General features: G+C 44.7%; 1 protein-coding gene across 5 annotated transcripts in view; it reads left to right on the top strand.

Annotated features, from left to right (window-relative positions):
* Positions 1–26,211, top strand: part of ccdc66 (coiled-coil domain containing 66) — a 107,825-nt gene that overhangs the window by 31,077 nt on the left and 50,537 nt on the right. For 4 of the 5 annotated variants that reach the window (XM_070895292.1, XM_070895288.1, XM_070895287.1 and 1 more), the window contains 5 exons: positions 2,246–2,364; positions 15,889–16,031; positions 18,613–18,792; positions 21,346–21,477; positions 24,273–24,544. In XM_070895292.1, coding sequence (XP_070751393.1) covers positions 2,246–2,364; positions 15,889–16,031; positions 18,613–18,792; positions 21,346–21,477; positions 24,273–24,544 — 846 coding nt within the window. The remainder of the gene's footprint in view (positions 1–2,245; positions 2,365–15,888; positions 16,032–18,612; positions 18,793–21,345; positions 21,478–24,272; positions 24,545–26,211) is intronic. The other variant, XM_070895290.1, reaches the window with a different exon arrangement.

The following is a 26,211-nucleotide window of genomic DNA, read 5'->3' as shown; positions in this document are numbered from 1 at the left end:
TGGCTGCCAATGGTGGAACGATTAAAATCGAGGATGCGCAAGAGGCTAGAATTGTAGGAGCACAGGCAATGGTTGCAGAAATAGGGAGGGGCGAGGCCATGGAGTGATTTGAAAACAAGAATTTTTAGAGAAGCTTAGTTGAAGGGAAGGTCTTCAAAGGCAGCAAGAGAAGCGCAGAGTTTCAAGAGTAGGACTGAGATGACTGAAGGCTTTTCTACCAACGATGGAGCAGAGGGAGGGAAGCAAGGATGCTGAGTAGTGTCCGAGGATTGGAGAGCACAGAAGAGAAACGCAAGTGGTGGTTACAATACTAAAAGTATGCAGAGGCCATGGAAGAATTTATAGGTGAAGATGAAGATTTTAAATTCACTGTTTGGGACAGTGAGACAGTGCAAATCAGTGAGTATGGAGGTGATGACTCAGTGGGACTTTATGCTGGACAACTTGTTGGCAGTGGAATATTGGATGTTACAGGTTAAGGAGGGTGGAGGTCAAGAGGCTGGTAAGGGTGGTGTTGGAGAAATTGAGCCAGAGATAACTAAAGTGTGAACAAGGGGTTTGGCCATGGTGGGGTGAGGTAGGTACGGAAGAGGCAGCTGTTATTGTGAAGTTGAAGTAAATAATCTTCCTGATGGATGGGATGTTGCTCATAGCCTGGTTCAGGTTGAATACACATCCAGAGAGGGGGATGCAGTCAGTGTCAAGGGAGTGGAGTTTTTGTGGGGCCAAAAACTGTCTGTAATATTCCCAGTGTTCAAACTGTCTCATCCACTGTTTAGTGTGACCGTAGAGAGGCGGTCATGGGGTGCAGAGATGGAGCTGGAAGCCGACTTTGTTTCTCTGCGGATGATATGACAAGGGATAGCACGTAGTTGAGAAAGAAGTGAAGGTTAAAGATGGATCCTTGGGCAACTTGGGAGGTGACTGTGTAGTTGGAAGGAGAATCTGTTGCTGGAGATAGCTTGGGACAGGTAATATTGGAACCAGACAAGATCAGTTCCCATAAAGCTATACCACTAAAGAAAGGTGGTGATGGTGGAGGAAGAATCATAGAATAGTACAGCACAGAAGGAGCCCTTAACCTACCTGGAACTAAAACATTTTGCTACACTGACTTATGGCACCATCACACCAACTTGATGCAGTGCAAATTAGATGCAATTGAGATTTTTTTTAAATGCCTGTGTGCTAAAACACTTAATGGTTTAGCCACGTTATCCCAAGTGTCAGAATATTCACTTTATTTTCAATGCAAATTAGGAGCACTTAAAGCAAGAAGATTAAAACTTTTTTGCATATTTTCAGTATTTCATTTCGTCATTGAATTAATTGAAGCCCCACATTTGCTTTGATAAGTAAAATCCATTGTAATTTACCCCATCGGAGTAAATGGAAATATGAAATTCAGAATAAAATCGTCATTGTTGAGAACACTGAGCAGAACATCTTTGTAAACAATTTACATTGTGTTATATTGGAATGCTTCTGTCCCCTTGTGTCTCTTACTCTCCTGAACGCAGTTATTCATGTTAGTTTAAAGTACAATGGTACCAGCATCTCCTGTCCATTGCCAAATTGGCCATTTTTCATTGTGATGCTCGATGGTAAATTCTGGCAGGCTATTTGACTGGAAATTTGATGTTCTTATGTACACCTTCCAGCAACGGTTGATTTGAATAATTATCACTAGTGGGAACCCAAACTGCTTTTTCTTCCATCACCCACCCTGCCCCACCCCACCGCACCCCACTCATTCCCCAAGTAGCCAGGGCCACTGAGAGTACTTGTGGTGCTACACTGCTGCCCTGAGTGAGCTATCATTTATCTGAGAACTTCCAAGCTGCATACCAGAAATGTATCTACTTACTGAACCACTGGGAGAGTTGGGGCTTTTTTAAATTGCATAGTTTTTAAAGATTACAGTAAGAATTGCACAATGTTTTTGGCTTTATTTCTGGTCATTCCTTTCTCAGTGGCTAGAAATGGTGACAAACTATGTTTTTCTTTTTGTAGTGTAATCAATTGAATGTTTTTCCTGCACATTGTTCACAAAACATTCAAAATTATTTTGGAATAATCTAAGTTGCATGGCTTCTTTGGATTGAGTACAGTTCGTCATATGTGATACAACTACCTTGGCCTACAAAGACACAGTTTCATTGATTTAGAATTATATTGCAAGTATATAATTATTTAAAACCAGTCCAGCAAAAAAAAATATTTCTGGTTCTTTTTATATGAACAGTGAGACTTTGAACATTGCACCCAACCAAATCAGAGATGGTCTTTTCAGGCACCTTGGAGAAAGAGAAAACGATAAGGATCAGCTGGAAGCCAAGAGAATCCAATGGAAGAAAGAACTAGGTACATGCTATTCCATGTCTGAAAAAATTTTGTTTCTTTATTTAAAAAGAATATAGACACTGATTCTGCATTGAGAATAATGGTGAGGCTATCATCGCTTACCGTTATTATGGAGTAAATAGGACAGCAACTTCCTGAGTCTGCACATGCGCAGTTACACATTGAAATCTGGAAGTTGCTGTCCAAGCTACACTACTGCTCCACAGGCTGCGCTATAATAGTACTTCGCTGATCAACTCGACATTGAAATCCATGTAAGGGCGTGAAGTTTCTGTACTTATTCACTAAATGATGGAAAAAGTAGGGCTGATGCATTCAGCAAGTGTAAGTGTATTTTTTTAATGCTGCGATTAGTCATAATTACTGCCAAACAATCTCTCTGGCACTGAAAATTTAATTTAGTATGGAGTCTTATTCCTTCAGAATTTAGTGTTTCTTTTCTTTCTCTCTCTCTCTCTCTCAATCCCATTTTTCTTTTCCTCTTTATTTCGCTTACATGATTTTAGATTGAATTAAATCTAATTTACACTTCCTGGTTTAGACTGCGTGTCTCAGCGGGGATTCTTCAAACTGATTGGTTGAAGAGCCACGCTCTTGTTTTGCCTGCTCACACACGCACCTCAGATCCCCTTTTGAGGGCGCCGCACTGGAAATACGCCCGATGACGGCAAGTTGCCGCTCAAATATCTGTGGGTAGCTGTCAGCATGATGTATGGCAATCGCTGTTCCTTCGCTGACTGCAAAGTCTGGAAAATTATGTCTGAAACTTCATCAATGAAAGAAATAAACTGTTGTAGTAGGCCTGTGTAAGCCAATTTCAAAAGATCGTGGTTGACAAACCTTATTAAATTCTTTGGGAACATAACAGACATGACAGTTGGGGGAAATGCAGTGAATGTAGTGTACAGAGACTATAGAAAAGCCTTGGGCAAGATAGAGAAGATTAAAGAATATGGAATTAGTGTGGATAGTAAACCGGATTACAAATTGGTTAGAATGGTCACATAGAGAATAGGAGTTAGAGACTGCTTTTCAGAATGATTGGAAGTGGGTAGTGGTGTCAACAGGACTTAATCTAGGACCACTTCTGTTCCCTTTGTATATCAATGATTTGAATATGTCTAGAGGGAGTGTGGTGAAATTTGCAGATTCTTTAGAAGCTGCAAAAGGTTATTAATAGAGGAATGGGCGAAAGTAGATGGAATTCAATGTAAATAAGTGTGAGGTGGTACATTGTAGTTAATAAAAAATTAACAGGAAGTATAGTCTGAAAGAAAGTGGGACAGACAATGAGAATTTTAACAGACCGGCAAGAACAGGGTGCTCCAAGGAGGTGAAGGTACCAGAGGAGTGGCCGGTGTGGGGAGCAGGGGAAACAAATAGAGGCCACGGTGTGACTTGGCGATAAGAAACACTGCCACCGTGACAGTTTCGGTGGGACAGGTAGTAGAAAGTGAAATTCACTTCCACAGTTGGTGGTTGAGGCAGAAACTGTCAACATTGGAGATCAAATTGCATAGGTGGATGAAGGAAAAGAGGAGAAAGATATATGGGAACAGGATGAGTAAATGTAATTAAGACTATTTACTTGGATGGATGATAATAGACCCAATTAATTTGTGTTGCTGGTTTCCACATTGTAACTTCAATATTTCTGTGGAAGCAGACCAATGGGCACAAAATAATTTTCAAAATTTCTGAGGTTTTGAGGCTCCACATTAATGTCCATTAAAAGTAACAAAAACAAGAAACAGTTTAGTTACTTGCTCTTTCTCTGTGGTTACTCTTCCTGTAAAGTGGTAGTATTTTTCTTTGCCATCCATATAATTTGAAATACATGACGTGTAAGTATGTTTTATTTGGATCCATTCACATAAATGCATTTGATAAGCATAATCTCCAATAATCCTATCGTGACTATTCGGAGCTTCCACTGAAGCAAGAACATTTGAAATAATCACAGACCTAGTAACATGCATGTGCCACTCCTGGAAAATAATTGCTAGCAGTGAAACTATATTGAGGATTGCAATTGTACATTTCAACAACAACAACTTGTATTTATATAGCGCCTTTAATGTAGTGAACTGTCCCAAGGCAATTCACTGGTTATTTTGAGACACAAAATTTGACACCGAGCCACATAAGGAGAAATTAGGGCAGATGACCAAAAGCTTGGTCAAAGAGGTAGATTTTAAGGGAACGTATTGAAGGAGGAAAGAGAGGCGGAGAGGTTTAGGCAGGGAATTCCAGAGCTTGGGGCCTAGGCAACAGAAGGCACGGCCACCAATGGTTGAGCGATTATAATTAGGGATGCTCAAAAGGGCAGAATTAGAGGAGTGCAGACATCGCAAGAGGTGGGTGGTGGGGAGGTGGGAGGCTGGAGGCAATTAGCGATAGGGCGGAGCGAGGTCATGGAGGGATTTGAAAACAAGGATGAGAATTTTGAAGTTGAGGCGTTTGCTTAATCAGGAGCCAATGTAGGTCAGCGAGCACAGGGGTGATGGGTGAGCGGGACGGTGCGAGTTAGGACATGGGCATGGACATGGAAAAGAGTGTTCGAAGACCAGGCCCTCAAATCTACCACCAAGCTCATGGCCTACAGGGCTGTAGTAATACCCGCCCTTCTGTATGGCTCCATGTACAGTAGACACATCAAGTCGCTGGAGAAATATCACCAACGATGCCTCCACAAGATCCTACAAATCCCCTGGGAGGACAGACGCACCAACATTAGCATCCTCGACCAGGCCAACATCCCCAGCATTGAAGCACTGACCACACTTGATCAGCTCCGCTGGGCAGGCCACATTGTCTGCATGCTAGACATGAGACTCCCAAAGCAAGCGCTCTACTCGAAACGAGCCAAAGGTGGGCAGAGGAAACGTTACAAGGACACCCTCAAAGCTACCCTGATAAAGTGCAACATCCCCACCGACACCTGGGAGTCTCTGGCCAAAGACCGCCCTAAGTGGAGGAAGTGCATCTGGGAGGACGCTGAGCACCTCGAGTCTCATTGCCGAGAGCATTCAGAAATCAAGAGGGTGCGGCAAATCTGTCCTACCTGTGACAGGGACTGTGGTTCCCGTATTGGACTATTCAGCCACCTAAGGACTCATTTTACGAGTGGAAGCAAGTCTGCCTCAATTCCGAGGGATTTCCTATGATGATGAGGACATGGGCAGCTGAGTTTTGGATCACCTTTAGTTTACATAGGGTCGAATGTGGGAGGCCAGCCAGGAGTGCGTTGGAATAATCAAGTTCCCCGCGGGAAGCTCCAGTTTCCCAGCTCTTAGTTTAAACCACTGACCTAGGTTACAGAGAAAAAAGCGTTAATACTCTCCAACCAATTACCTACCTGCTGTCATGTGACATCACTCCTTGTTTTTCTTCTTTTTGAATTTGCTGGAATTGTGCTGCTGCCGCTCAGGTCCATGCTATCCACGGCTTCCCGCTCTGTGTATACACTGCCACCTCCCGCTCTGTGTATACATTGCCTCCTCCGCGGCCTCCCGCTCCATTTATACTCTGCTGATGCAGATACCTGTGTCCATTCATGTCTCTATTGTTGCTGCCTCTCTGGACCTGAGCCCATTATTTTTGTCTTTTTTTTTTCTTTCTGTTCTCTCTAACCTTCACTTTTGTCTTATCCGCCTCCAGTTACCCGGTCACGTCTCCTTTTTATTTCTTTCGACTCGGGTACTTTGTTCTCCCAAATCCCTTCCCTACTCCTTGACCTTCCTGCTCTCTCGCTGCCGTCCCAGGCTTGACGCGCTGTTGGATAAGCCTACAGCTACCCTCTGTGCCTCTCTTGGCATCTTTCGATGGCTCAGCGAGGTATTCGTCACTGCCTCCTAACAATTTGCAATCCTAACAATTTGCAACCCCAACTGCCCCAACTTTCAAGAAAAATATATTCCAGTGAGGAGGAAAGGGTGTAAGAGAAAAGGTAGCCATCCATGGCTAACTAAAGAAATAAAGGACGGTATCCGATTAAAAACAAGGGCATACAAAGTGGCCAAAGCTAGTGGGAGAACAGAAGACTGGGAAGCTTTTAAAAGCCAGCAAAGAACGACTAAAAAAAAATGATTAAGAAAGGGAAGATAGACTATGAAAGTAAACTAGCACAAAATATAAAAACAGATAGCAAGAGTTTCTATAGGTATATAAAAAGAAAAAGGGTGACTAAAGTAAATGTTGGTCCCTTCGAGGATGAGACCGGGGAATTAGTAATGAGCAAAAAAGAAATGGCAGAAACTCTGAACAAATATTTTGTATCAGTCTTTACAGTAGAGGACACTAACAATATCCCAAAAGTGGATCCTCAAGGGGCTATGGGGGGGAGAGGAACGTAACACAATCACAATCACTAAGGAGGTGGTACTCAGTAAGATAATGGGACTAAAGGCAGATAAATCCCCTGGACCTGATGGCTTGCATCCTAGGGTCTTCAGAGAAGTAGCAGCAGGGATTGTGGATGCATTGGTTGTAATTTACCAAAATTCCCTGGATTCTGGGGAGGTCCCAGCAGATTGGAAAACTGCAAGTGTAACGCCCCTATTTAAAAAGGCAGACAAAAAGCAGGAAACTATAGACTAGTTAGCCTAACATCTGTGGTTGGGGAAAATGTTAAGAGTCCATTATTAACGAAGTAGTAGCAGGACATTTGGAAAAGCAAAATTTGGTCAGGCAGTGTCTGCATGGATTTATGAAGGGGAAGTCATGTTTGACAAATTTGCTGGAGTTCTTTGAGGATGTAACGAACAGGGTGGATAAAGGGGAACCAGTGGATGTGGTGTATTTGGACATCCAGAAGGTATTTGACAAGGTGCCACGTAAAAGGTTACTGCACAAGATAAAAGTTCACTGGGTTGGGGGTAATATAATAGCATGGATAGAGGATTGGCTAACAGAAAACAGAGAGTCAGGATAAATGGTTCGTTCTCTGGTTGGCAACAAGTAATTATTGGGGTGCCGCAGGGATCAGTGCTCGAACCCCAACTATTTACAATCTATATAAACGACTTGGAAGAAGGGACTGAGTGTAACGTAGCCAAGTTTGCTGATGATACAAAGATGGAAGGAAAAGCAAAGTGTGAGGAGGACACAAAAAATCTGCAAAAGGACATAGACAGGCTAAGTGAGTGGGAAAAAATTTGGCAAATGGAGTATAATGTTGGAAAGTGTGAGGTTATGGAATTTTGCAGAAAAAAAATCAAAGAGCAAGTTATTATTTAAATGGAGAAAGATTGCAAAGTGCCGCAGTACAACGGGACCTGGGGGTACTTGTGCATGAAACACAAAAGGATAGTATGCAGGTACAGCAAGTGATCAGGAAGGCTAATGGAATCTTGGCCTTTATTGCAAAGGGGATGGAGTATAAAAGCAGGGAAGTCTTGCTACAGCTATACAAGGTATTGGTGAGGCCACACCTGGAATACTGTGTGCAGTTTTGGTTTCCATATTTATGAAAGGATATGCTTGCTTTGGAGGCAGTTCAGAGAAGGTTCACTCGGTTGATTCTGGGGATGAGGGGGTTGACTTATGAGGAAAGGTTGAGTAGGTTGGGCCTCTACTAATTGGAATTCAGAACAATGAGAGGTGATCTTATCGAAACATAAAAAATTATGAGGGGCCTTGACAAGGTGGACGCAGAGAGGATGTTTCCATTGATGGGGGAGTCTAAAATTAGAGGGCATGATCTTAGAATAAGGAGCCGCTCATTTAAAACAGAGATGAGGAGAAATTTCTTCTCTGAGGGTTGTTAATCTGTGGAATGCACTGCCTCAGAGAGCTTGGAAGCTGGGACATTGAATAAATTTAAGACAAAAATAGACAGTTTCTTAAACGATAAGGGGTTATGGGGAGCTGGCGGGGAAGTGGAGCTGAGTCCATGATCAGATCAGCCATGACCTTATTAAATGGTGGAGCCGGCTCGAGGGGCCGTATGGCCTACTTCTGCTCCTATTTCTTATGTAAGCCTTCGAGCGCAAATTCAGGGCCGTAGACATTTTTCAAATCTGTATTGACAATGGCTTCATTCTTTCCAATATTCAGTTGAAGAAAATTTCTGCTCATCCAGAACTGGATGTCTGACAAGCAATCTGACAATATAGAGACCGTGGAGGAGTCGAGAGAAATGGTGGTGAGGTAGAGCTGAGCTGGATGTCGTTTGAGTACATGTGGAAACTGACACTGTGCTATCGGATGACAAGGGGCAACATGTAAATGAGAAATAGGAGGGGGCCAAGAATAGATCGTTGGGGGACACCAGAGGTAATGATGCGTGGGTGGGAAGAGAAGCCATTGCAGGTGATTCTCTGGCTACGATTCGATAGATAAGAATGGAACCAGGCGCATGCAGTCCCTCTCAGCTGGACAACAGTGGAGAGACTTTGGAGATGGATAGAGTGGTCAACTGTGTCAAAGGCTGCAGACGGCAAGAAGGACGAGGAAGGATAATTTTCCTTTGTCACAGTCACAAAGGATGTTCTTTGTGATTTTGAGCGCCATTTCGGTACTGTGGCAGGTGCGGAAATCGGTCAGAGTCAAAGGCAAACCAGATTGGAGGGATTCAAATATGGAGTTGCGGGGAAGATGGGCACGGATTTGGGAAGCAACAACACATTCAAGGACTTTGGAGAGGAAAGGAAGGTTTGAGATGGGGTGGTAGTTTGCAAGGCCGGAAGGGTTGAGGGTTGTTTTTTTTAACGAGAGGGATGATGACGGCAAATATGAGGCAAGGGGGATAGTACCTGAGGAGAGAACCGTTAACAATGTCAGTTAGGACATTCAGGAAGGATAGACAGAAAGGAAAAGGAGGTGGGGTAGCGTTGCTTGTTAGAGAGGAAATTAACGCAATAGTAAGGAAGGACATTAGCCTGGATGATGTGAATTCTGTATGGGTGGAGCTGCGGAATACCAAAGGGCAGAAAACGCGAGTGGGAGTTGTGTACAGACCACCAAACAGTAGTCGCGAGGTTGGGGACAGCATCAAACAAGAAATTAGGGATGCATGCAATTAAGGTACAGCAGTTATGGACAACTTTAATCGACACATAGATTGGGCTAACCAAACTGGTAGCAATACGGTGGAGGAGGATTTCCTGGAGTTTATTAGGGATGATTTTTCGAGACCAATATGTCGAGGAAACAACTAGAGGGCTGACCATCGTAGACTGGGTGATGTCTAATGAGAAAGGACTAATTAGCAGTCTTGTGGTGCGAGGCTCCTTGGGGAAGAGTGACCATAATATGGTAGAATTCTTTTATTAAGATGGAGAGTGACACAGTTAATTCAGAGACTAGGGTCCTGAATTAAAGGAAAGGTAACTTCGATGGTATGAAACGTGAATTGGCCAGAGTAGACTGGCGAATGATACTTAAAGAGTTGACAGTGGATAGGCAATGGCAAACATTTAAAGATCACATGGATGAACTTCAACAACTGTACATCCATGTCTGGAGTAAAAATAAAACTGGGAAGGTGGCTCAGCCGTGGCTAACAAGGGAAATTAAGGATCGTGTTAAATCCAAGGAAGAGGCATATAAATTGGCCAAAAAAAGCAGCAAACCTGAGGACTGGGAGAAATTTAGAATTCAGCAGAGGAGGACAAAGGGTTTCATTAGGAGGGGGAAAATAGAATACAAGAGGAAGCTTGCTGGGAACATAAAAACTGACTGCAAAAGCTTCTATAGATATGCGAAGAGAAAAAGATTAGTGAAGACAAACGTAGGTCCCTTGCAGTCAGAATCAGGTGAATTTATAATGGGGAACAAAGAAATGGCAGACCAGTTGAACAAATACTTTGGTTCTGTCTTCACGTAGGAAGAAACGATTAATGTTCCGGAAATACTAGGGGACCGGGGGTCTAGTGAGAAAGAGGAACTGAAGGAAATCCTTATTAGGTGGGAAATTGTGTTGGGGAAATTGATGGGATTGAAGGCCGATAAATCCCCAGGGCCTGATGGTCTGCATCGCAGAGTCCTTAAGGAAGTGGGCCTAGAAATAGTGGTGATCATTTTCCAACAGTCTATCGACTCTGGATCAGTTCCTATGGACTGGAGGGTAGCTAATGTAACACCACCTTTTAAGAAAGGAGGGAGAGAGAAAACGGGTAATTATAGACCGGTTAGCCTGACATCAGTAGTGGGGAAAATGTTGGAATCAATTATTAAGGATGAAATAGCGCATTTGGAAAGCAGTGACAGGATCGGTTCAAGCCGGCATGGATTTATGAAAGGGAAATCATGCTTGACAAATCTTCTAGAATTTTTTGAGGATGTAACTAGTAGAGTGGACAAGGGAGAACCAGTGAATGTGGTGTATTTGGACTTTTAAAAGGCTTTTAACAAGGTCCCACACAAGAGATTGGTGTGCAAAATTAAAGCACAAGGTATTGGGGGTAATGCACTGACGTGGATAAAGAACACGTTGGCAGTCAGGAAGCAGAGAGTCGGAATAAACGGGTCCTTTTCAGAATGGCAGGCAGTGACTAGTGGAGTGCTGCAGGGCTCAGTGCTGGGACCCCAGCTATTTATAATATACATCAATGATTTAGATGAAGGAATTGAGTGTAATATCTCCAAGTTTGTAAATGACACTAAACTGTGAGGAGGATGCTAAGATGCTGCAGGGTGACTTGGACAGGTTAGGTGAGTGGGCAAATGCATGGCAGATGCAGTATAATGTGGATAAATGTGAGATTATCCACTTTGGTGGGAAAAACACGAAGGCAGAATATTATCTGAATGGCATAGAAATAGTGGTGATCATTTTCCAACAGTCTATCGACTCTGGATCAGTTCCTATGGACTGGAGGGTAGCCAATGTAACCCCACTTTTTAAAAAAGGAGGGAGAGAGAAAACAGGGAATTATAGACCGGTCAGCCTGACCTCAGTAGTGGGTAAAATGATGGAATCAATTATTAAGGATGTCATAGCAGTGCATCTGGAAAATGGTGACATGATAGGTCCAAGTCAGCATGGATTTGTGAAAGGGAAATCATGCTTGACAAATCTTCTGGAATTTTTTGAGGATGTTTCCAGTAAAGTGGACAAAGGAGAACCAGTTGATGTGGTATATTTGGACTTTCAGAAGGCTTTCGACAAGGTCCCACACAAGAGATTAATGTGCAAAGTTAAAGCACATGGGATTGGGGGTAGTGTGCTGACGTGGATTGAGAACTGGTTGTCAGACAGGAAGCAAAGAGTAGGAGTAAACGGGTACTTTTCAGAATGGCAGGCAGTGACTAGTGGAGTGCCGCAAGGTTCTGTGCTGGGGCCCCAGCTGTTTACATTGTACATTAATGATTTAGACGAGGGGATTAAATGCAGTATCTCCAAATTTGCGGATGATACTAAGTTGGGTGGCAGTGTGAGCTGCGAGGAGGATGCTATTAGGCTGCAGAGTGACTTGGATAGGTTAGGTGAGTGGGCAAATGCATGGCAGATGAAGTATAATGTGGATAAATGTGAGGTTATCCACTTTGGTGGTAAAAACAGAGAGACAGACTATTATCTGAATGGTGACAGATTAGGAAAAGGAAAGGTGCAACGAGACCTGGGTGTCATGGTACATCAGTCATTGAAGGTTAGCATGCAGGTACAGCAGGCGGTTAAGAAAGCAAATGGCATGTTGGCCTTCATAGCGAGGGGATTTGAATACAGGGGCAGGGAGGTGTTGCTACAGTTGTACAGGGCCTTGGTGAGGCCACACCTGGAGTATTGTGTACAGTTTTGGTCTCCTAACTTGAGGAAGGACATTCTTGCTATTGAGGGAGTGCAGCGAAGGTTCACCAGACTGATTCCCGGGATGGCGGGACTGACCTATCAAGAAAGATTGGATCAACTGGGCTTGTATTCACTGGAGTTCAGAAGAATGAGAGGGGACCTCATAGAAACGTTTAAAATTCTGACGGGTTTAGACAGGTTAGATGCAGAAAGAATGTTCCCAATGTTGGGGAAGTCCAGAACCAGGGGTCACAGTCTGAGGATAAGGGGTAAGCCATTTAGGACCGAGATGAGGAGAAACTTCTTCACCCAGAGAGTGGTGAACCTGTGGAATTCTCTACCACAGCAAGTAGTTGAGGCCAATTCACTAAATATATTCAAAAGGGAGTTAGATGAAGTCCTTACTACTCGGGGGATCAAGGGTTATGGCGAGAAAGCAGGAAGGGGGTACTGAAGTTTCATGTTCAGCCATGAACTCATTGAATGGCGGTGCAGGCTAGAAGGGCTGAATGGCCTGCTCCTGCACCTATTTTCTATGTTTCTATGTTTCTATGGCGGCAGATTAGGAAAAGGGGAGGTGCAATGAGACCTGGGTGTCATGGTACATCAGTCATTGAAAGTTGGCATGCAGGTACAGCAGGCGGTGAAGAAGGCAAATAGTATGTTGGCCTGCATAGCTAGGGGATTTGAGTGTAGGGGCAGGGAGGTCTTACTGCAGTTGTACAGGGCCTTGATGAGGCCTCACCTGGAATATTGTGTGCAGTTTTGGTCTCCTAATCTGAGGAAGGACGTTCTTGCTATTGAGGGAGTGCAGCGAAGGTTCACCAGACTGATTCCCAGGATGGCAGGACTGACATATGAGGAGAGACTGGATCGACTGGGCCTGTATTCACTGGAGTTTAGAAGGACGAAAGGGGATCTCATAGAAACATATAAAATTCTGATGGGACTGGACAGGTTGGATGCAGGAAGAATATTTCCGATGTTGAGAAAGTCCAGAACCAGGGGACACAGTCTAAGGATAAGGGGTAAGCCATTTAGGACTGAGATGAGGAGAAACTTCTTCATTCAGAGTTGTTGACATGTGGAATTCTCTACCGCAGAGAGTTGTTAATGCCATTTCATTGAATATATTCAAGAGGGAGTTAGAAATGGCCCTTACGACTAAAGGGATCAAGGGGTATGGAGAGAAAGCAGAAAAGGGGTACTGAGGTGAATGATCAGCCATGATCTTATTGAATGGTGGTGCAGACCTGAAGGGCCGAATGGCCTACTCCTGCACCTATTTTCTATGTTTCTATGTGAGGGTGGAGAATGGGGAGAGGGGTTTTAAAAGGTGGTTAGCAGTGGAGAATAGAAGCCAGGGTTTAACTTTACATGCGAGATGATTCTGGAATAGTGAGCAATTTTGGCAGATGAGAGCCGGACCCGATAATGCTTTATGTGGTCCAGCCAGATCTGGTGGTGAATGGCTAAACCAGTTGTCCGCCATATTCGTTTAAGTCTGCGTCCCTTGTACTTAAGGGAAGCGAAGATCTGGGGGAACGGCCAGGGTGAGAGAGAGAGAGTAATTGTTTAACAGTGACTTGGACATCAAAGGGTGGTGGTGAGGGTGTGGTTGAGCAGTTTGGTAGCTGCAGAAATGTCATGGTGAATGGAGGGCCAAAGGCTGGATAGTTGAGAGTTCATAAGTGCAGTTGTAAGTGAGTCAGCCGAGAGTATATTTCCAGGGGCGGACACAGAAGGTGGTAGGGTTGGGGGGCGGGTATGATGGAAGGGGGATGTGGGTGGAGCGCGATACAAAGAAGTGGTCAGTGATGGCCTTTTTGCGATTGACATGATGGGAGTAGCGAGGCCATAAGAGATGGCAAGGTCGAGGGGGTGGCCGTGAACATGGGTTGGGGAATTTACATGGAGGGAGAGATTACCGAGGATGAGAAGTCATTCGGTATTTCATGCTTTAGAGAGGGAAAAATTGGTTAGCTTGATTTCACCTTTCAGGAGAGCTGGTCAACAGATGTTCACCAAGTGATGTTAGAGCAATTTGTGACTGAGACCATCCTGTCCAACTAGCTCTAGGAGACTGAGTGGTGACAAGAGGCTACAGTAAGAAATGCTGAAAATAACTGTTCACTTTTGCGAATGAGGTCCTTGCCATCCATGACATTTTGCGGATAATCCTATTGGCAACCTGGCTTACAGGTGACGTCGCCTATCCTCTTACTGAAGCCTCCCTGTATGGCTACACTTTCCACCATCTTCCCACCAAGCTGCCACAGTGGCAGAGTGATTCTTATTGCCAAGTCATGTCTTGGCCTCTTTACTTCCCACACACCTCTTCACTCCTTGGAGTATCTCATCTTGTTCTTGCCTCCTTTTAAAATTCTCAGTCTACAGCCTCCCACAAGCCCCAACCTCTAGTTTCTCATTGGGATATCCTCTCTCCTTTCTTCCCTCAGCATCTGCACCAAGTGACGCCTGATCATTGTTGATTTTTCTCTTGATATCAGCTCCTCTTGCCCTCTCTTGAATTCACTGACCTCCTAACCTCCCTAAACATCTTCCTCCAAATAAACTCTGCTACACATATTTACTGCTATCCCCTTGACCTAGCCTCCTTCTGCATCTTTCCCCTCTTCCATCCCCAAGTTGCTTAAAATTGCACACTCAAACTCCCAGCTGCCTTGCCTTTGGCCCTTCATTTTGTCATGATAGCTTTACAGCCATTGATTTACTTGATGAATCTTTTGCCTCAATCTTTGCTCTCCTCCCCAAAATAAAACCTCCACAGCCTCCCATCCGAGTTCTTCCAGGTACTGCTTCCAACTTCACTCTTTCAAGTCCAAGGGATGCAAACTTAAATGTACCTGGTACATGACTAATTTAAATATCCATCCCCAGATCTGACTGGACATAAAGCAATACTGGGCCTCACTCCTCTGCTCAAACCTTCCAATGGTCTAGGATTGTCCTGGGAAGTGAAGATAACCCTAGTTCAAATCCCTTCATGGCCTTGCCCCTACCTATCTCTAACTGCCAACAACCCTACAACCATCCAGGAACTTTGCGTTCGTCCGACTCTGGGCTCTTGTGCATCCCCCACTCCCTTGACCCCTCCATTGGCTGCGTTGACTTCAGCCGTCTAGGCCCTCAGCTGTGGAAGTCCCTCCCTAAACCTCTCTGCCACATTACCTCCCTTTCCTCCTTTAAGATTCTTGTTAAAAACCCACCTCTTTCACAAAGCTTTTAATCAGGCCTACTAATACCACCTTCGGCTCGATGCCCATTTTTGTTTCATTATGCTTCTGTGAAATGCTTGAGATATTTTTCTATGTTAACAGTGCTATATAAATGCAAGTTTTTGTTTATTGTGGGGTATTCTGGGATTGTGATGAGGTGGTCTATAAATGCAAGTCCTTATTAACAAACTGCAGTAGTTTCATATTGTGACTTTTGTGGATGACTTTTACTAAAAGTGGCTAAAAATGCAAATGGAAATGCTACACTTGTATTCATGCTAACTGTTCGGAGGTTGCAATTAAGGCAAGTTGTTGGGATAATGTATAGAGGTTTAAGTAGTATCCAACCAGTGTTTACACAAAAAAAGTTTAAATATTCTCAGTTTTCCACTACTATGTCCTGTCTTGAAGAGTAAAAAAAATTCTTCTTTCTCTTCCCATCTCAAAAAAAAAGAGAGAATAAACCTTGGCCATAAAGTTGATTTTCAAGATCAATAGTACTGCCAATATGGCTGTCTGATATAATTAATATTTTTGGTTGTTACTCTGCAGATGAACAAGTGGCTTTAAAGAAACAGTTACAAAAAGGTAATGCAACTTCAGAATTTTTGGAGTGGAATCCATGGGGAAGGCCTGGTGCGGGGGCGCCCATACAATCCAACGCAGGGAAGATATTTGCGACATATGAAGCAAAGGTAAGGGTAAACATTTGTTTAACTGTTATCTCCCTGTCCTCCTCTCTGCACGTTCTCCTTCCCCCCCCGTTTTTTTTTTCTCTGCCTGTTTTTTTTTTCTCGCTTTTTTTCTCTCTTTTACTGAAGCACTGTCGGCAAATGTTTATTTTTTAATTAAATCTGCAGTCTGTCTCTAGTTGCCATAGCATTGCTTGCTAATGTTGTTGTAAATGTTTTATTTTGCAAATACACACATATGGAAATGTTACTTTGCCCAATTTCATTCTTGGATATTTTCCCTATTCGTCACACTGGCAAGTTCAGGAAATGGATTTGAGCCATGTTAATTTAGTAGTAAATAATACAGTGGTTTGTTCGGTCACCGTCAAAGACAAACCAGATTGAAGGGATTCAAACATTGAGTTGTGGGAAAGATGGGCACTGGTTTGGGAGGCGACTACACATTCAAGGAGAGGAAAAGGAGGTTAGAGTTGGGGCGGCAGCTTGCAAGGAAGGGGTCAAGGGATCGTTTTTGGAGGAGAGCAGTGATGATGGTAGATAAATGACCAGAAAATCTTTTTCTTTAAGTGATGTTAGTTGACAGATAAATAATGGCCAAAGCATTGAGGAGATCTCCCCTTTTCTTCTTCAAATAGTACCAAGGATCTTTTACCTCCACTTGAGAGAGCAGAGGGGTCTCATCTTAAAAAAAAAAGGCACCTGCAACAGTGCAGCAGTCCCTCAGTACTGAACTTGAAAAGGCTACTTTGTCAGAATCTTTTGTTCTGATATGTCTTCACAGTAGTTAAACAGGTTATTCCAACTCATCTGGCACAGATCAAAGAATCAGGCCAGCCTGGGGGCAATGATTTTGATTGACAGACCCATAAAAAGGGACAGCATCAATGATTGCCAGAAGTATGTTTGATGGACACTCTGGGAACCAGAAATTTATAGTGTGGGCTTATTTGTAGCTGAGGAGGCCCAAGTCTGCAATTTGCCGCAAGCAAAGGGCCTGGTCTAGTTTGGCTCTGGTAGAATTTCACCACACAAGGGGCCCAAGTTTCTACATGATTCGCGCCTGATTTTTAGGAGCAACTGGTGGAGAACGGACTATTTTAGAAATCGCAATTCTCCACATTTTTTTTTCTGCAGTTCTAGTCAGGTAGAACAGTTCTAGTTTAGAACAGAATTTTTTCTTCAAAAGGGGGCGTGTCCGGCCACTGACGCCTGATTTGAAAGTTTCCACAGTGAAAATGTACTCCAAACTAAAGTAGAATGGAGCCAGTGAAGATTTTTGTAGAACTGAAAAAACCTGTTCTACACATTAAAAAATCAGGCGCAGGTTACAAATTAGGCGTCCAGAACGAGGTGGGGAGGGGGGGGGGGGGGTGGGGGGAACTCATTAAATTCGACAATAAATCCTTATTTATACTTCTACAAATATTATACAAATAAATCCAACCTGAATAAACATTTATAAGCCAAGAAAAGATTAAATAAACCATCTTCCTACCTGTGTGAAAGTGCTTCAGCCAGGGAGAATTCTGCAGCCATTCGTGCCGCTGAGCGGGAGAGAGAGAGAAAGAGAGAGCGGGTCGGGGAACAGGAGCGCGGGTCGGGTCGGGTCAGTTGGGGGGGGGGATAGCGGGCGTCGGGTCGGGTCTGGTCGGCGGAGGGGGGGGAGCGGGTGTCTGGTCTGGTCGGCAGGGGGGGGAAGCGGGTCTGGTCGGCGGGGGGGAGCGAGTGTTGGGGGGGCGGGGGGGGAGCAGGAGCTGGCCGTGGGAGGAGCCTCATTCACGCAGCCCCAGTGAGGCCATTCAGCCAGGGCTAGGGGCTGCGTGCTTCGGGCCCCTCCCACACAGTTCGGCGCCTGGAGCTACTGCACTTGCGTGCCGACTGTAGCGTGCATGTGCAGAGGTCCCGGCACTGTTTTCAGCGCCGGGACCTGGCTCCGCCCCCCCTACAGCTCGTGCTGGCTGCGCCGAGGGCCAGAGGACCTGTAAGTAGGTGGAGAATACCGAGGATTTTTTTTAGGCGCGAGCTGGGCGCCTGTTTTTTTTCTTGTGGAAACTTGGGCCCAAGGAGCCTCTATTTTCAGGGACCTAGTTGTGTTGAAGGCTAGCACAGGAGAAGCATTGTTGTTTTGACATGTCATGAAGGATGGCAAAATTTGTAAATTACATTAAATGTCAAAACCTACCTGTTTCTTTAAGTCTGAATTTAGCAAATTGGATTTCCAAGAGGTTATTTTTCAATATACTTGCCCAAATTTCAGATTTGTTTGCAAGTTTAAAATGTTTTTTGAAAATGTTGTAAATCTTCAGAAAATTTCAAAAGCATTAAACTCGAACACAGAAGATGACACATAATTGATTGCTCTAAGCAATAGTGGAGTACTTTGTAAGTGTCCTTCCCTGACTAAAATATAGCCTCCTGACACTTTGAAACTTTGATGTATCAGTATCTGAACAAAGGTTCTTCATTGTGGAAACCTTTTAGGTGGAAATGTATTTCTCTCAAATCTGGAAGGAATGTTTCTTTTATGCTGCTGTACGTTATGAGATGACAATGTGCAGATTGTTGCCTCCTTTTTTCTTAGTCGCAAGCAACTTTACCAGCTACATCTGGTCCATATACTGATGGTCGAGTGATTAGCACTGCCCCCACTGTGGCGAAGACTACAGATACAACTGTTCCTTCAGATGGTAACGTCGGTAAAGCTTCTAGCTTTAGTTTTCCAGATTTACCTGCTGCCATCCGTTCAGCCTTTGTCGTTGGGGTAAGAGATACTTTTTTTTCTCCCACCACCCCTCTGATGTTACATGAGAAAATAAAGTAGCACTTCCTGAAGAATTCCAATGGTGAAGGGCACAGTATTACTTAGGAAGAAAATAATTATAAGTAACTAGTTCTGCCAAATGACAATAGATCATTTTATTGAGCTGGGTCAACAGAAAAATATATTTGAGAAAACCTTTCTGTAATTGGTATGGAAGAGTAAAAAAGTATTGAACTTTTGATTAAGTGCAAGGTTATTGTTTTCGTATCCTCACACTCTTCCCTTGGAGGATAGTGTCCAATAGTGGAAGGGTTCTTGGTCTGATTAACAGTCTGATAGGCAGGGGCGTGAACACTCCTTGCATGACCATCTTTATACCAGGTTAATCTGATATGATAAGAGGTTATCATGGGCTTCCACAATCCATACGCTGTCGGGGGAACGGGGCGGAAGGTGGTGCGAGTATCCTGCTGAATGTCCGAGCTGGTCTCCACTTGCCAGGACTGTCTGGAGTGCAACTCGAACCCTGCACCTTCCAAGTCTGAGGCGGGAATTCTACCACTAAGCCGAAGGCTTGTTCCCTAGTCCAGTAAAAGGACAATGCATTACTTGAATTTATCAAAGCTATGTTGATGTCATTATGCCAAATTGCTATCAAGTATTATAATGATCTGGAATTTGCCGTCCTGATGACCGCATACCGGCAGTGTTCACGTCATTTCACCTTTGAAACGAACCGCAACTTCAGGATGTGGAAATCCAGAAGTTGCGGTCTGTCATTTACTGCACCTCCACAAAGGCTGCATTGCGGACTGCCCCCCCCCGCCCCGCTCATCATGGAAACTGAAGAAAATATTGACTCTTTTGCAGTAATTGCACTGTTAAATACCCCATTAAAAGTTAGACCCCTTTGTTACACCTAGCCCAATCAGAGGAGCAGTTTGGAGCATGAGGCAGGAGCTGTGGGCAAATCAAAAAAAAGCCCGACTTCGTGGGACAGTTGGAGGAGCAGTTTGGAGCGCGAGGCCGGAGCTGTGGGCAAATCAAAAAAAGCTAGCCACCACAGCAGTAGAATCAACAACACGGAGGTCGGAAGCGGCGTGGTCTGGAGATCCGGACGGTCGTGGTCTGGAGATCGGAAGCAGAGAGGAGAGGACTAACGAGGCACGGAGGAGCAGAGAGGTCGGAGCCCAGAGGTGGAGCAGCATGGACAAGATCAAGGGAAGGCGCAGCACGGGCTAATAACGAGGCTGTGAGGTCGTGAGGCTCACATTGCATACTATGAATTCCATGTAGATTGAGGTCCTGTGGGAAGAAGGAAGGAAGGAGGACAGCAGGAGTATGGTTAAGTTTGTGTGTATGTATTGGCACATGCGGCGGAGCCTGGTTTCCAGTCGTCTTGGATCCCCTTGCCACTGGACCAAGACCTTGCCCCGTCAAGCCCGTGTGGTGGCTGGTGTGCAATGGTCACTCCACATTAAAAGAATTCATGCACAGGCATCTTCCACCACGTAAAATGAGTTCATCAGTCACCTGAGTACTCATTTATAGTGTGGAAGCAAGTCATCCTTGAACCCGAGGGACTGCCTATGATGATGAGGTGTAACTGTATATTGACAGCTAAACAAAGGTTATGGTCCTGAAAAACTAATTTTAATTTTGTGCTGTCAAATTTATCCATTTTAATAAAAATTACAAATTATCAGCAACTTTAAACACTTTAAAAAATGTTTTTTAAAGTTTGTTTTATCTTATTTCAGATTTGCCTTTTCTCCAAGTGAGAGCCCCAATCTTTTGTGCTCTCGAACATTTTTTTAAAAAGTTAGAATTTTAGGAGCTTACCTTTTTCCTGGTTCGCTGTCTGAGAATTCTGTGATTGAATGGCTGCTCAGACAGCTTAGCCTGTTGACGTCACAGCAGCTCTTCGCTAGAAATCCCCATTAACTTCCGTTGATTTGAATTATGCGTCAGGAAAACCCAAAATTCTTGACACAAAAATCACAAAATCTTTGTGTGAAGTTTACTTCATGATCAGTGGCAAACGCCTTTGCTTTGCACTGACTGTAATTCTGGGTCAATGTATTTTACTATGTTTATACCATGGTAAATACAGTTTCATTGTATATTATGCATTGCAGTGTAAACACACCAGTCTGAACTGGTATGAAAATTCAAATTCACTCCTCTGTCCCAGGGTACAGTTATGTGTTTTTTATTGATATATCAGACATATGACTCCCTTTTTAGGTATCTGTACTGACCAAAGTGCATCCTTTGATCCATCATATCTCCAGGCAAAATGGGATGCTAGTTTTCTGAGTCTAGTATATTTATGCTGTGCCAACAGAATTGAACTTCAATGGCCTAAAATATGCATCAGTGCAGACATTACAGAATGGGAGCCTATCAGTTACCCCACTACCAACGTAAACATAGTTTAACATAGCTTAAAACAATTAGATCATAAATAATAGAATTTCTGCATGCTTTTGAGTCAATTTAGTCTGTGAGAAAGAGTATTATTTTGAAGTGCTTCCTTTTGGTAACACACAGGAATTTGCACCACTAGAGCATCCTTTCAGTGCAGTAAAACGTGAACAACAAAAAAAGTGGCTCCAAGAACTGGATAAACAAAGAGAGGAAGAAAAAATTAGGAAGCTACAAGAAAAGTTAAAATATTCAGAGGTATATCTTAATAAAGCACAGTAATACACCTGGACCCAACTTGTCTATCCTTTAACTATTAATAAGATATATGAAGACACAAAGGACATACTGGAAATTGGGGAACCAAGGGTCTAATGACAGTGAGGAACTTAAAGTAATTAATATTAGTAAAGAAAAGTACTGAAGAAATTAATGGGACTAAAAGCCAACAAATCTCCTGGACCTGATGGCCTACATCCTTGTGTTTTAAAAGAGGTGGCTGCAGAGATAGTGGATGCATTGGTTTTGATCTTCCAGAATTACCTAGATTCTAGAACTGTCCCCATGGATTAGAAGGTCTCAAATGTTCAAGAAAGGAGGAAGAGAGAAAACAGGGAACTAAAGGCCAGTTAGCCTGACATCAGTAGTAGGGAAAATGTTAGAATCTATTATTAACGATGTGTTAACATGGCACATGAAAATCACTATGATTAGGCAGAGTCAACACGGTTTTATGAAAGGGAAATTGTGTTTGCCAAATCTTAGTTTTTAGAGGGTATAACTAGCAGAGTAAATCAGGGAGAACCAGTGGATGTGGTATATTTGGATTTTCATAAGGCATTGGATAAGGTGGCACACATGAGGTAGTTGCACTAGATTAGGGTTCATGGGATTACATTAGTATAGATTGAGGTTTGGTTAATGGACAGAAAACAGAGAGTAGGAATAAACGGGTCATTTTTGGGATGGCAGGGTGTAAGTAGTGGAGTACCACATGGAGCAGTGCTTGGGCCGCAGCTATTAACAATCAATATCTAATACTTAGATGAGGGAACCGAATACAGGTTGCACCTCCCTTATCCGGGATTCCTTTATCCGGCACCACCCCTCGTCTGGCATGATTCTGGTGGCCGGGGGTGCATGTGCAGAACGTGGCCGACCTCCACCCTGACTTTGGGGCTCGCCGACACTCGGCCCGCTGATACACAGCCCGCCGACATTCGCTGGGGCCGTGCCGACACTCGGCCTGCCAGGGACCTGCCGGGGGCCCGCCAATCCTTGGCCCGCTGATACACACCCCGCCGACATTCGCTGGGGCCGTGCCGACACTCTGCCTGCCAGGGACCTGCCGGGGGCCCGCCAATCCTTGGCCCGCTGATACACACCCCGCCGACATTCGCTGGGGCCGTGCCGAAACTCGGCCTGCCAGGGACCCGCCGGGGGCCCGCCAACCCTCGGCCCGCTGATACACAGCCCGCCGACATTCGCTGGGGCCGTGCCGACACTCGGCCTGCTAGGGACCCGCCGGGGGCCCGCCAATCCTCGGCCCGCTGATACACAGCCCGCTGACATCCGCTGGGGCCGTGCTGACACTTCACGGCACGCCGACACTTCGGGCCCGCCTGGGACACCGATCTCCTTCCCCCCCCCCCCCCCCCCCACCCCACTGCCACCCCGACCTTGGGCCGCCTCCCCCCCCCCCCCCTCTCAGGCTGACCTCCCTTTATCCCTTATTCGGCACAGGCCAGGTCCCGAGGGTGCCGGATAAGGGAGGTTCAGCCTATATAATGTATCCAAGTTTGCTGACTATACAAAGGTAAGAGGTAAAGTAAGCTGAGAGGAGGATGCAAAGAGACGACAAATCGATTGGGCAGGAAGATGGAAGATGGAGTATAATATGGGGAAGTTGTAAATTATCCACTTTGGTCGGAAAAAAGGAAAAGCAGAATATTTTTTAAAAAGATGAGAGACAAGTAAATATTAATATGCAGAGGGATTTGGGGGTCCTTGTACACGAATCACAGGAGGTTAACATGCAGGTACAGCAAGCAATTAGAAAGGCAAATGGTATGTTAGCCTTTATTGAGGTTGCAGTATAAGAGTAAGGAAATCTTGCTGCAATTATATAGGACTTCAATGAGACCACACCTGGAGTACTGTGTACAGTTTTGTTCTCCTTACCTAAGGAAGGATATACTTTCGTTGGAGGGGGTGCAATGAAGGTACACTAGATTGATTCCTGGGATGATGGGACTGTCCTACGAGGAGAGATTGAATAGGATAGGCCTCTGTTCTCTGGAGTTTAGAAGAAAGAGAGGTGATCTCATTGAAATATATCAAATTCTTGGAGGGCTTGACGGTAGATGCTGAGAGCGTGTTTCCCCTGGTTGGAACGTTTGGAATTAGAGGTCACAGTCTCAGACAAAGGGGTCGGCCATTTAGGACTGAGATGAGAAATTTCTTCACTTGGAAGCTGGTGAATCTTTGGAATTTTCTACCCCAGAGGGCTGTGGATGCTCCGTCGATATTCAAGATAGTGCTCGATAGATTGTTGGGCATTAAGGGAATCAAGTGATGGAGGGTAGGGTGGGAAAGTGGAGTTGATTTAGAAGTTCAGCCATGATATTGAATGGCAGAGCAGGCTCGAGGGGACGTATGGCCTACTCCTGCTCTTATTTCTTATGTTCTATATTGTCAGATGTTGTTAAAAAATTAGGGACTTACCTGTCTGACTGAATTGGGCCGTTGGCATTTCTGAAATGTTGATTTAAGTAATTCTGAATTCCTTTCTTGATCGGTGTCCTAATGACACCATGGGACCCCGATTTGCAGCTATTAATGAGGCTGTCACTTGAGTCAGGCAGGCATCTCAGATACATAAAAGCATGGCTCAGTTCAGATGGCAGCAGGTGAGAATCGAGTAGGAATGGGTGGTGAGTCTTTGCACAGCTATTTTAATTAAGCCACACCTCGTTCCAACTGGGTGGGGTGGGCTAAAATTGCCCCCCATGTCTTTTTGAGTATTAATCATTGCATGTCTTCTGTTTTACTAGGGTGACGATCACAGCAGATGGGCTATGCACTTTGATTCTTACCAGAAAAAACCTAACCAGCAGGCTCCAGTTTCTGTAAACACTTGTGGATCAACATTGGAAAAATCACCTGCATCAGGGAATGGGCAACAAAGTGTGTATTCTGAATTGCAGCAGTTTCCTGCTCAGGCTGTTCCTGCACTTAGTCAACATAACTCTTCCACTGGAGAAAATACAGGGAGCATAGTTGTTGACCTGGGATCTGAGCTGCTGACTAACACACAGAAGGCCAGGTTAGGTTCAGCAACAGTTCCTTCATGTCCTACTGTAATAGAGGTGTAGATAGTGTTTAATTTTTCAAATAACTCCTCTGACAAAGTCACAATTAATATAATCTACTTGGAATCATATTAATGAATTTAGATTTTTGCAGATGGCAACAGAGAAAAGAACCGTCCGTGGCAAATTTCAATATGTGGAACACAGCTGTCCAAGTGTTCACTGGCAAATAAAGACTCAAATGTATTTTGTCAGATGTACTCACTCATCTGAATTGCGCACTTTATAAAGCAAAGGGTAGCAAACAACTTTTTAAACATTTTGTGATACGTGCCAATTTTCTCCATTTTTATTTCCTTTTTTATTTCCTCCTCTTGCGATAGTGACTTATGCTGAGGTATTGTTCCATGGACACCAGCAAACCTCTGGGAGTTCTGGATTGCAATCAGGAGTAGGAGGCCTGGCTGACCCCAGCCAGAAGTGATGATAATTATTGTAGCATCCTTGGCCCCAAGTTTCGCCATGATTTGCTCCTGATTTTTAGGAGCAACTGGTGTAGAACGGAGTATCTTAGAAATCAGAATTCTCGCCATTTAGTTTGCTCCAGTTCTAGTCAGTTAGAACAGTTTCACTTTCGAACAGAATTTTTTTTTCAAAAGGGGGCGTGTCCGGCCACTTACGCCTGTTTTCAAAATTTCGTCAGTGAAAGCTTACTCCAAACTAACTTAGAATGGAGTAAGTGAAGATTTTTGTACGCTCGAAAAAACCTTGTCTACACTTTAGAAAATCAGGCATAGTTTACAAATCAGGCGTAGGGAATGGGGGGGGGTGTTTAAAGGGAAGTTTACAAACATTAAACACTTCAGTTTTACAAATAAAGAGCCATCATCAATAATAAATGATAAAAAACATCAATAAATCAACCAATAAATCAATCAAAAAAAATTAATAAGAAATAATTTTGTTTAAAAATCAATAAATAAAATATTTTCTACTTACCGACTGCAGCACCGGGAGCCCTCCAACAGCATGCTGGGATGCCCCCCCCCCCCCGCCCCCAGTGTGTCTCTGTCAGTGTCTCTATCTCTCTGTCTGTCTGTTTGTGTCGCTCATTCTCTGTCTGTCAGTGCCTGTGTTTCTGACAGCGGGGGGAGGGGGGGAGCGAAGGAGGTGGGGGGGGGGAAAGGAGGTGGGGGGGGGGAAAGGAGGTGGGGGGGGGGAAAGGAGGTGGGGGGGGGAAAGGAGGTGGGGGGGCGGGGGGAAAGGAGATGGGAGGGGGGGAAAGGAGATGGGGGAGGGAGGCTGAACGGAGATGGGGAGGGAGGCTGAACGGGCCGAGCCCGAGACTTCGGGCAGGGCCCGTCCCCAGCACCAGATTTACAGGTAGATGGCGTTGGGTCAGGATCGCGGGTCGGGTCGGGGGGATGGTGGGAGGGAGGTCGGTTCAGTTCGGGTCGGGGGGAGGGAGGAAGGAAGAGTGAGGTCAGGTCGGGGGGAGGGAGGGAGGTCAGGTCGGGTCCAAATTGGGGGGGGGGGGGGGAAGGGGGGAGCGGGAGTCGTGTCTGGTCCGGTCCGGAGGCGGGGGGGGGGGGGGAGCGGGGCGGGTGGGGGGGAGTGGGAGTCGGGTCGGTGTCGGGGTCAGGTCGGGGGGAGCGGGAGTCGGGTCGGAGTCAGGTCGGGC

Source organism: Pristiophorus japonicus, chromosome 12, assembly GCF_044704955.1.
Source record: "Pristiophorus japonicus isolate sPriJap1 chromosome 12, sPriJap1.hap1, whole genome shotgun sequence".
NCBI lineage: Eukaryota > Metazoa > Chordata > Chondrichthyes > Pristiophoridae > Pristiophorus > Pristiophorus japonicus.
The sequence above is the reverse complement of the archived record's forward strand: the minus strand, read 5'-3'. Positions and strand labels throughout refer to the sequence as shown.